The sequence below is a fragment of the Rhinolophus sinicus genome, chromosome 14 (genome assembly GCF_057876585.1).
Source record: "Rhinolophus sinicus isolate RSI-liver-muscle chromosome 14, RSI-T2T, whole genome shotgun sequence".
NCBI classification, from domain to species: domain Eukaryota; kingdom Metazoa; phylum Chordata; class Mammalia; order Chiroptera; family Rhinolophidae; genus Rhinolophus; species Rhinolophus sinicus.
In genome coordinates, this window is record NC_142514.1 from 112,605,993 (window position 1) to 112,618,188 (window position 12,196).

The 12,196-nt window shown below is 33.5% G+C and overlaps 1 protein-coding gene across 1 annotated transcript in view; it reads left to right on the top strand.

Moving 5' to 3' along the window:
* CWF19L2 (CWF19 like cell cycle control factor 2) overlaps positions 1-12,196 on the top strand; it is a 98,998-nt gene that overhangs the window by 16,195 nt on the left and 70,607 nt on the right. Inside the window, exons 6-8 of the mRNA XM_088791475.1 lie at positions 855-948; positions 7,586-7,701; positions 10,224-10,861. Of these exons, the coding sequence (XP_088647601.1) occupies positions 855-948; positions 7,586-7,701; positions 10,224-10,861 (848 nt within the window). The remainder of the gene's footprint in view (positions 1-854; positions 949-7,585; positions 7,702-10,223; positions 10,862-12,196) is intronic.

Below are 12,196 nucleotides of genomic sequence, written 5' to 3' on the forward strand. Positions count from 1 at the left end.
CACAGGAGGCACTTGAATTGTGACTAGGCTCTCATCATCTCCTTACTGATTATTGCCACAATCTTCTGACTGGATTCTTGTCTCTAATCTTGCTCCTCAGTCCTTCCTCCAGCCTGAAACCGCTTTGCTCTCTGTGTAATACAAAGCCGACCCCTTTCATGACTCACTGTTGCCCCAGCATAAAATCTTAACAGCAGTTTAAAATGGTTTATGTGGCCTAGTCCCTGGTTATTGTACAACCTAATCTCTTAACCACTACTCACTCATGCTTCTAAATTTTAACCAGTTTGAATTATTTTAAGTTCCCTGAAGATGCTATGTTTTCACCTTCCTCTAGGGTTTTATGAACGTGCTGTTGTTCCTTCTGCCTGGAGCATCTCTGTGCCGTCTCTTCCCACAAAAGAAAATTTGGCTAATTCTGTTCATCCTTAGGTCTAAGACTGCACATATTACTTCTTCTAGGAAGTCTTTGATCCTTCAGTGTGAGAGGAGTTTGAATTATGTGTGGCTTTAGCGCTCTGGACTTTTATCTTCAAAGCACTTGTCAGTTATTTGTTTATTGTCTGTATTCCTCACTATCTCACAAGCTAGCAAGGGCTGAGTTAGGTATATTGATTGTTCTATCTCTGTATCTAGCTCAGTTCTGGTTCATAGTCGGCATTCAGTGGAAGCAATGGATAAATGTTAATTTACACATAATTTCCAGCAAGCTGCAGAAGAGTGTGTCTTAAGAGTGTTTTAAATATTTGTTCCAAGGTTATGACTGTTAACTGAGTCTCAGATACGTTATTTATTACTAGATTTTATGGTGGGGTTATTTTAAAATTATGACTTCTGAAAATGTTTTGTTCTAGTCCAGACTGCTGGAAAGAGAATTGAATCCATACTGGAAGGATGGTGGGACAGGTCTTCCACCAGAAGACTGTAATGTGTCATCAGTTACTAAAGGTATCTCTTTATATTTCGGTTGTAGCCACATAAGCAGTTTTTGTAACTTGATATTCCTAATGCAATGAACTGAGTTTGTTGGTAAATTGGCAAGATGTATTATGAATTCCAAAAATGTTTGAGATTCTGAGATATGGTAAATCTAAATTTTATTACTGGTTATTTTAATATTTCTGCTCGATGCTGTAATTTTGATCAAGTCCTTAATTATCTATGTTTGTTTCTATATTTTCAAAACTATAAGTTTATTAATTATCTGATATGAAATTTGTATGATTTCGTATTGCAAGCATCTATATATGATTACTAAAGGTTCAGTTTACATATGTCAAACATTAAAATGTTTGCAATCTTTTGAGGCCATATTGAAATTATTAATAACTGGGAAGATGATATATTTGGAAGTAAATTGATTAAATATGTGTTTTATACTTCATGATTTTGACTTTTTATTTTGAATGGATTAGTGCAAAATATGATCCTGTGAGGATATAATAATGCTTTGTTTTGTTACATTCTATAACAAAATGTAAAAAGTATTAAGTCTGGACCTGCCTGGTGGCTCAGATGGTTGGAGCGCTGTGCTCCTAACTCCGAAGTCGCCAGTTCGATTCCCACATGGACCAGTGAGCTGCGCCCTCTACAGCTAAGATTGTGAATAACAGCTCTCCCTGGAGCTGGGCTGCAGTGAGCAGCTGGAGGTTGGCGTGAGCTGCTGCAGGCTGCTGTGTGCTGGCAGGAGCGGCCAGTGGCCAGTGTGAGTGGCTGGCAGCCATCATGGGCGGCCGGCAGCCTGTGAGAGCTGCTGTGAGCTGCTGTAAGCGGCCAACCAACGACCGGCGACCGACTGCCTCAGCGGGGTGGGGTGGGGTGGGGGGAGGCAAGGCTCATAATACCAGCATGGGCCAGGGAGCTGTGTCCTACACCACTAGACTAAGAAACAATGGCTTGAACTTGAGTGGGGCGGGGGAAGGCAGAAGAAGGGGGGAAAAAGTATTAAGTCTCAAAATTCATGAAAATAATGTATAAACATTACAGATGTGATTTTATATCTTCAGAAATTCCACCTTTTCCAGCATTCATAAAATTTGTATTACCCTTAAGATAGTGCTATTAGTTTCCAGCAGATGGAGACAAAATATTTAAGTGTCACATATTTATACTCGATACCATAATTAAAAAAAATAATTATATGCCAATTAAATGTTGCCTTGACGACTCAACTAAAAGTTTAATTATAGTACTATTAACCCAGTGTAGAGATAGTAATATTGTAAATCATGATGTTTATCTTTTCATCTTAATGATTTATCAGAATACTTTCTTGCTTTTTATACATATTTTTATTTTTACCATTTATTAAAATTCTTTTGTATTTTATGTAGAGATGTCTGTAGAGCCTCCTTATAGGTTTTTTTTAAAAATAATTTTTCTTGTTTACAAAGTTATTAGTAATTGTAACATTTTCTTCTTTGCCTTTCTGCATGGGTAGAAATGTCTCTGCTGGGTTACAGTAGCTGTAGTCATACAGGGATCTCTTTGAAATGCTGTTTTCAGAAACTTAAAAAGTTTCGGGAGCAGTAAGTTAACTCAGTAAACCATGACCATGTAGGGCTGATTTTATGACCCAAGTGTTTACCACCAGTATTATCAGAGGACGGTGCATAAATTCATCTATGGGGAGAACTTAGTAGAATTGACAAACCCTGTTTTTGGGTACTTGTAGTCACCAGGTTCTTGACTTCACTGAGTGTAAAATACCCAAAGTTCTACCTTAAGTGGTTTCTTTCAGTGGGCCGAAACGGCAAATCAAAGACACTAAAGGAGAAAAATAACCTTTCATAAAGCTTTTAGAGGATCTTTCTCCCTTCCCTTTCATATCATGCTTTTACCACTTCCCTTTCCCATATTATATTTATTTAGAAAGAGGAAAAATGACAGAAAGCTTATGTTTGTCAAGAGATTCAGATCCCCGAGTTGAAATTCAGTTTTAAAAAATGATCTACAGATCTGACTGCATGTGTAGATAGTGTGGTCTTTCTTTTTAGACCAATGGTAGGGCTGAAATGTTTAGGCACCTAAAAGTGTTAGAACTTTAGTATTGAGGTATAGAGGTGCTAGAGTGTTATATTAATAGTTAAGGACTTAGACTTTGGAATTAGGGTGCTTGGGATTATAATTTTGTATTTCCACTTCTAGCTTTGTGATTTTAGGAAATTTTCTTGATCTCTGAGTCCAATTTACTCCTCTGTAATAGGGACTAATGATAATACCTATCATATAGTTATTTTGAGGAATAAATGAGAAAATCTTATAGCACAGTATTTGGAATATAGTAAATACTCAATAATGTCAATGCTATCAAATACTTGTTTAAATGATTAAATGTTTTGGGATGATTTTATGAACAGTGTTTTTGTAATGATTGAGGTGCCATATTTTTAATAATTTGTTAAGCTAGATTTTTCTTTTTTAGAGAAAATTAAGTAGAAAAGTAAACTATTTTTAGCATCCATACAAAATTATTTTTAGTTATATTTTAGTAATGAGAATACTTGTACAATTTTAAAGTTTACATGACACATTTGTAATCAGCTTATTTTCACAGCAACTATGTGAAGATAGTAAAGTAGGTGCTATTGTCCTGATGTTGTTGCTCAGGAAAATAAGGTTTTGAGTGGCCAAGAAATTTGCTTGCAGCAGTCATGTAAATCATGCTAGAATCCAAGTTTTCTGATTTCTAGTCTGGGGTTAGTTACTCTGGATTCTTCATTAGAAGACTATACTTGTTACCGTGTAGTTAGTAGAAATTCTTGCTTACAAAACTCTTCTGATATGTTTCTGTTCTTCCTATATATTTTTTCCCATCTATTTTTTGGCTTTCTCTTTTAGAATCTTTTGTGGTAGAAGAAATTTCAAAGGTGGTTTAAATCAATTGCCTTATATTACAGGTAAAAACACAAGAGTCCAAAGAAGTCAGTGATCTGCTTAAGAGCTTTAAACTAGTTAGCAGTAGCAGCAAGACTGAAAATTTAGGAATCTCCTGATGTGTAGTTTATTGCTATTGTTATATTATCCTGCCTTCTGAGAAAAATGGAGAATGCAGCCCAGATTCATTTGGTTGTGTTTTGTATATAGCCATATAACTTTTAATAATGACAGAAGCACATACTTTTTCAGTCTCTTAATTATTGATGAGTAAAAAGTAATTTCAGATACAGGTGTATGTTATGTGCTGCATACCAATGAATTTCTTACACCTATTTGATATGTCTTTTTCTCAGCATAGAAGAGAGGGACTATGTCTTATTCATGTTTTTACTACCCACTGTGCATAAACAAATTTTCGTTTTCATAGTAAGTTTCAATAAATATTTGTTGTATTGAATTTCATGATCAATGGTGCTGCAAATTGGCATTTTTTGTTTGCTTTTAAAATATTAAATTTGGTGATGTCTCTTGTTAAAAATATTATTGCATCTCTAATTATAAGATTAATAAGACTATTGAAATAGAATATATAATCAACTGAAGGTGGCATTATTATATAAATATTTCTAAAATTGTGGATTTGACTTATGACTAAATTGACTGAAAATTTTTATTCCTGTTAGATTTTCTTAATAAATGTCAATACAGAGGAATAAAAGCAGTCTTACTTTTTCTTTGAGATTTTTTTCTCTGAACTGTTAATATATTGGTGATTGTTCAGGAAATTTTTCACTACACCCATCAGCATTTTATCAGTTTCACAAATAAGTCTTTGGAATAAATTTAATTACATAGCTGGAACATTAGTATAGGTGTTACTCATAGTGGATTTCTCTTACCACTGTGTAAATTGTGGATTTTGACTAACTTCCTTAAGTAGTTGCATGGTTAATTTTGAGCCCGTAGACTATATAAATAAGGAAAAAAAGAGCAAGAGGAAAATAAACTTGAATAATAAGTGAATCACTGAGTTAACTAGAGATCTAGGTTTTGAAGTACAAAGTATTTTAGACCTGTAAAGAAAAACCCATTATCTTAGAACAGATTGCTTAGTAAAGTTAAACTCATTAGATTTGAATGAGGGACTAGAATTTGAGGGTTGAAAACATCTGTTTTCTAAGCAACCTTTTTATTGATGTTTAACACTCACAGAAAAGTACACAACTCATAAGTATACAAACTGATAATTTTCACAAAGTGAAAACATCTCTATGAGAGGCACAGAGTTTGAGAAACAAACATTGTTAGCATCCCAAATGCTCCCTTTGTGGTCCTTCTAGTTCTGAGGCTCTTGACAGAAGTGTAACCATATTCTGGTTTCTAACTCCACAAAAAAAGTTTTTCCTGGAATCATACACTGTACCCTCTTTTGTTTCTTGCTTCTTTTATCCACATTTTCAGATTCATCCATGTTGTTTGTATAGTTGTACTCACTCATTTTCATTGCTGTATAGTAGTTTGTTTTAGGAATGAGTCATAATTTACATATATGCATATCCTGCTGATGATAAACATTTGGGGTGTTCTAGACTGGTATTGATGCAGATATTAAATGAAGATTCTTTACATGTCTTTTGGGACTATTTGTGTGCATTTTTATTGATTGTAGAACCGGGGTGATTCTAAAGTAGTCCCGTATCTCGACAAGAAAAATCAGAAAGAGTTTTGACTTAGATAATTAATTAGATTTTTCTTTATGCATAGCAAAAGTGTGATGTGTATAGAAGAAATATAAGCAACTTAGTAAGTTTGTTGAAGGGATTCAGATTTTCATAGTTGGTATCATGACTGAAGTATAATAATATGAGTTAATATACATTTAAGCATCATCTTCCATAATCTCCTTATTTGTTTTTGTGCTGTACCAGAAGTAGCTTTTTTCCCTCTATTCCTTATTTTTCCCTTTATTCTTTATTTCTGGGAATGTCCTACCTACTCTTATCTTTGTGTATAGAAATCCAACTCATGGTTTTGAGCCTGGTTTGTGAAGTTTTACCTTCCATTTAGAAATAATCCTTCCCTTTTCTATTTTTTCTGTAATTCGTTATATTGTTTTATATTTATCCAGTATTTTTGTTATTACTTGTATCCTTTTATTCTCATTCTCTGAGATGGCAGTTTTTTTGAGGATAGTTTTATTTATTTTTCCTTTGTCATAGTCGCATAACTCTGTACCTTGCATATATAGACACCCAAATACAAGGTGTGATCAAAAAATACAGTGAATGTTTAAACTTAAAAAATAAAAATTATTACAGTAGAAGACACATTACTATCAATCCCTCTCAAAATTTTCCCGCTCACTTGGAACACACTTATCCCATCATTCTTGCCACCTTTTGAAGCAGTTGTGGAAGTCCTCTTTCATGAGTATCTTTAGTTGCACTGTCGTGGCTGCCTTGATGTCCTGCATCGATTCAAAATGCTTACCATTCATAGTCATTTTGAATTTGGGGAAGAGCGAAGAAGTTGCACCGTGCCAGATCCGATGAATAAGGTGGATGGGGACACACCATAATGCTTTTATTTGACAGGAATTGCCATACTAGAAGCAATGTGTGACATGGAGCATTGTTGTGATGGGGGATGAAACTGTTTCCCATTTCTCAGGCCGTTTTCTCTGCACATTGTTTCTTAAACACTCTAATAAGCCCTTTTAATATTCAGAGTTCACTGTAGTGTTCCTGGATACAAACTCAGCTCACACAATTCTATTAAGGTAAAAAAACATAGTTAACGTCACCTTTTTGTTAGATTGTAATTGATGCACTTTTTTCTCATGAGGAGAACTGGGTAATTTCCATTGAGAACTCTGAGCCTTAGTCTCAGGATCATAACCATAGACCCAGATTTCATCTCCCATGATGACTTGTCTTAAAAAAGCTGGCATGATCACGCAACTCCAACAAAATTGACAAACGCTGTTGCTTTTGTTTGACAGTTAAAACTTGTAGAAAAAATTTTGCACTCGCTTGCCTCATGTTCAAGTTTGTTAAAATGCTTTGAACGGTATCATAAGAGATGTTCAGATCCTTAGAAATTTCCCTAATACTCAATTGCCTGTTTGATCAAATCATTTCACTTACTCTTTCAACATTCTCTTGGGTTTTTGATGTTGAAGGATGTCCCGATCTCTCCTTGTCTTCACTTGTTTCATACCTATTACAAAATCTCTCAAACCACTTGTAAACTGTCTTCATGGTCACTGCAGCATCACCATAAACTAATTTTAACGTTTCGTGTATTTCTTTAGTACCTTTCTGCAGTTTGAAACAAAATTTCATGTTAATGTGTTGTTCGTGATCCATGATTTATGGCACACTTTAAAGTATACCTTGTCTCAACCATAGCTCACACTAACTGCATTGGACAAGTTGAAACTTGTCACACACTGTTACTAAGGTTCAATGGTTCAATGCGTTGCTTACCGTATTGAAGATCCCTGTTTTTCTGTTGGATGGCACTTGGCAGCAGCATTCACCGTATTTTGTGATCACACCTCGTATATGTTAAATTTTGAATGTACTTGTGATTTTTGTGTTCAAGGAAAAAACTTAATTTTATGCTTTAGAAGTCATTTAAAAAGCAATACATATTAATTGTCATACGACGTGAAAAGTAACTGACATTTACTATTGGAATTTAGTTTCAGTAATAGAAGATGGTGGATTAAGCTGGCTAAGGAAGTCTTATCAAAGAATGAAGGAACAAGCTGAGAAACAAAATAGAAATTTTGAAGACATTGTAGCTGAAAGATATGGGGTGAGTATTCATATTAAGGAGATACATATTGTTTTCAGTTATATGAGAAATTAAGTGTCTAACTTTGTCAGTGTTTTGTGCCATGAAACACTTTTGAATTGAATCGATATTAAATTCCAAATCTATACACTGTTAAAGCCATTTCCTGTTTTTTGTTATTATATAAACTTATGTAATATTTGTATTGACATAATGAATATAGAACTATAGTATATAAAATTTAAATGTGTGTATTTAATGCAAAAATAACATTTTCTCATGGTGAGGAAAATTTAAATAATATAGGAAAGTCTCCATAGTGCACCTCTGGAGATAACTGCTGTTGAAATTTTGGTGTATTTCAGAGTTTTGGAATATAACAGGTTTTTTTTTTTGTTGTTGTTTTTTTAACAGTGTATGTGTACTCTTAAAACAATGAAACCATGCAGCAGGATATGATGTTTTAGGGCCAGCTCTTCCATTCACCATCTGTGGATAATCTTTCTACTTCAGTAGTTATTGATGTCTTTTTGTTTTTAATTTCCAGAAAAAAAGTAGGGTTAGAAAATAGTAAGATTTTGAAAATACGGGCAACCAAAAAAAAAAGTCAGAAAAATCATCCTTTGTTTTAAGATAATCTTTGTTAACATTTTGATACATGCATTTTCCCAGGCAAAATAAACAATTTTATTAAATTAGGCTTATAGTATCCTGCTTCTTTCACTTACTAATACAGACATAGTTGGATGCCAGTAAATATACAAATTTTAATGACCTCTTAATTTTTAATATATTTTATATAGTTTTACCATTATTTATTTAATTGCCAATGGAGGGACATTTATATGTTTTTATTTTTTCCCTTCTTAAATAGCACTGTGTGGACCATTTTTAGACAATGTGTATTACATAATTATCTGTTATTTTCTTAAGATGAATTATTAAAAATGAAATTGGTAGTTTAAAGGATAGAGATACCTAAGTGAGGTACAGATATAGCCAGATTTCTCTACAGAAACATTGATCAAATTATACTCATTAAAACGATTCTTTTATCATGATTTTCAACATTCTTTATAGTCTGTTACTATGATAGGTAAACAGATTTTTTTCTTTGCTTTAATGTTATATATTGTTTACTAGTAAATTGGAATATTTTTTCATATATTTCTGTGGTCATTTATATTTTTTAGGTGAATTGATTATTGATAATATTTACTAATTTTTCCTTTGGGATATTTATTTAAGACTTTTAATCTGTTCATATTTCTTTCTCTTAGTTTCACTTTTTTAGACTATTTAACAAATATTTATTGATCACCTACTATGTGCAAAACTATGAAGATAAATCAGACATGGTTCTGGACTTCCAGGAGTAAAAGTTCATATTCTTGTAAGGGAAATAGACATACATTTCTATATATATACATAAGGTGTATGTATAAATAGACATACACAAGGTGACCTTGGTGTTATGAGCACTTCGCTCTAACCAACAGCCAACCGGCCGCCCCTGGCATGTCTTCCTTTTTTAGTGATTTTTGCCCTAATTCATATATGGTTTGGCTTAATGATCCTTCCCCCTTCCCCGCCCCTCACCCCAAGAATAAGAAAGTGATTTGCTTTCTGATTCTTTGTATTTTTTGAAAATGACTTTTTTTGTCCATCCCAGGGAAAGATAGTTTGATTAGGAATCGAATTCTTTATAATTTTCATGCTCGTATTTACTACCCGTTCCTCTGATCCAGTCTTTTTGAAGAATTTTTTTTATATGAATTTGGGACTCAGTAATTGGGGTTTTTGAATACATGAGTCTTTGTATGCTTCACTTTCTCCCCTCTCCTATGGCTATTGGATGAGCCCTTCAGATCTGGAAAATTAGCTGGGGCAATTTTGTTACTATTATTTTGTTAATGCTTTCTTCTATCTTTGCTCTTTTTTTCTGAAAGTACTAGTATATGCATATTAAATTCTGTTAGAATTAATTGTCCATGTGTTGTTTTTGCTTATAACATATCTATTTACCATCTTTTCCTAAGTATAGAGGTCTCAGGTTAGTGTTGAATTCACTACTTTGGATTCAATCCTTTCTATTCTTCCATTCATTTCATCTTCATGGTTTAGACACACAGTTTTTATTTATAAGTCTTTCTTGTTCAACTGTGCTTTTTTTCATGACAGGCTGTTATGTTTAGTTATGTAGCAACCTCTTGTATGTCACTGATAGTACGAAATATTTTTTAAAACTTATGTCTTTACTGTTTTCTGTAATATATATTTTACCAAGTGGCCTTTCAGTTCCTAGATATTTTTTATGTAGTAATTTTTCATTGATTTTTTTTTTTTTTTTTTTTTTAAGTAATTACTTTAGGGGATTTGGTTGGGGGACAGCACAATTCAGCCCATTCAGGTAAGATCATTGTATGGGTCTTTTTTCCCCCTTTTTTGGGTTTTTCATTCATTGTGCCACAGTGGCATGTGGGGTATGAGTCATAGAGCCTTTTTAAATTTCATACATCTTGTTTAATTTTTCTTCTTTGTAGTCAATGGAAATATTTCAGTTGAAATTAGAAGAAGCTGAAAAAACTGCATCCACAAAAGAAGATTGTAGACGAGAACGTTGGAGGAAACCAACATACTCAGATAAAGAAAGTAGAAAATCAGACTTGGTCAAGTATAATAAAAGTGCAAGGGATAGATATAGTTCAACAGATATTATAAACAATAAAGATAAGTTTAGTGGTGATGAAAAAGATAATAGATCTGGGTCTTTAGAAACATACAGAAGAGACTCCAATCCAAGGCAAAATCAAGACTTTTCTTCTCTTGGAAATTTGAGACCTAAATTCTTAAGACCCTCTCATGATGAAGAACTGTCATTTCATCGCAAGTACAGAAATGTTGAATCATCTAGTTCATTTTCAGCATTGGTCGCTCAGGATTCTGTGCAGTGTCGTTTTCGAAAACCCACAGAGAGCAGTGAAGAAAGTTTATCATCATGGAATCGATCTGATGAGAGAGAAGGAGAGAGGAAACATTCAAATCAAAAGCCATTAGAAAAAAGTCGCAGTGTTGACTATCGACACATTTCAGAAGATGCAAGAGAAAACTCACAGGATGAAAGCTTGAGAGATGACTCTTTGAAAAAAGAACATCTGCAGGACACAGAGTCATTTTCTAGGTATTTTGTCATTTGTTTTTTAAACTGATAAAAGAATATTAAAGTCCAGAGGATTCAAAGAACTGAACTGTATTTTTAGAACATGAATTATTAATTAGATGTGAGTTATCTCCTGTTTCTTGAATTTGATGGAAGAGATAAGATAAGCACGTTGAACAATTCAGTATCACTTTATGGATTGCATTTCATTTCAGAGTTTTGCTTAACAAAAAAGAGCTGGAAGAAGAATTCAGTAGTTATATTTGCTCAAAATTTGTCGCTCTTTTGCAATCTGAAAAATTGAGTTAATTCTTTTAAATGGATGTGTTACAGGAGATATTTTGGTAGATTTTGTTACTGTTGCCATACTACTTTCAAAGGAAATTACTCCATTGTTAAGAATAATCATAACTGTAAATATTATGAGCCTACTGGAGGTCTGGGACTCTGAAGGAAAATATGTTGCCATAGCCCAAATACAAAGTGAAAAAAATATGTGAAAGATTCTGCAGAGTGAAGTATGAATTATAGTGATGGTTTTGCAGAGAAAGAAATAATCTGCTTTTGATAGTTGATAGGTTTTAAAGCTAATGTTAGAGTTTTCAAAACAAAATATATGTAGGATAGTGGTTGTACTTATAATGTTCAGGAAAATAGTAGCACTTACTGGTTTTATTATTCTTGTTCCTGTTACATTTATATATAGTGTTGGGTCAATAAAATAGGAAAGCCAGATTGAATGGGATATGACCTAGGAAAACTTGATTTAGCCATAGATCTGGGACTATAGGAGATAGCCATAAGTAGAAAATGAGTATCCAAAGGCTAATGATGAATTTATACTTAAATAATCATCAAAATATATTTTAAAATACCGTCAAATGAATGAAACACTGAAGGAAGAGGTTTTAGGAAATCACAGAATTTAGTGGTGACAGTAGTAATTAAACCTTATGGTTTGAGGTCATGACTCTGGTAATTGCTTTTGTTAATGACTCCATCTGAAGCTGTGGATTATAAAGCACAGTATGTAGCTTTCAGTGAGAGGAAGTGGGCAAAATCTGGATGAATGATGGGAGGTCCCATCAAAAAGGGTTGGTCCCAGGAAACCAAAGTAGAAACCTAGTTGTTTTGCCTGATAAGCATGGCAGGGATTAGAGAATACTAAGGCTTTATACATATATAATTGTCCAGGCTTCACTCCAGATATTCTGGAAGGTAGACTGTTTCTAGTCTCCAGTTACTAGTGGGATGAGGCTCTTATTTCCTGATATCAGCAGGGTTGACTTAGCATTTGGGTGATCTGTAGGTCTTGACTTCTATGACTGCAGTAAAGCAGAGTATGTGAAACAATCA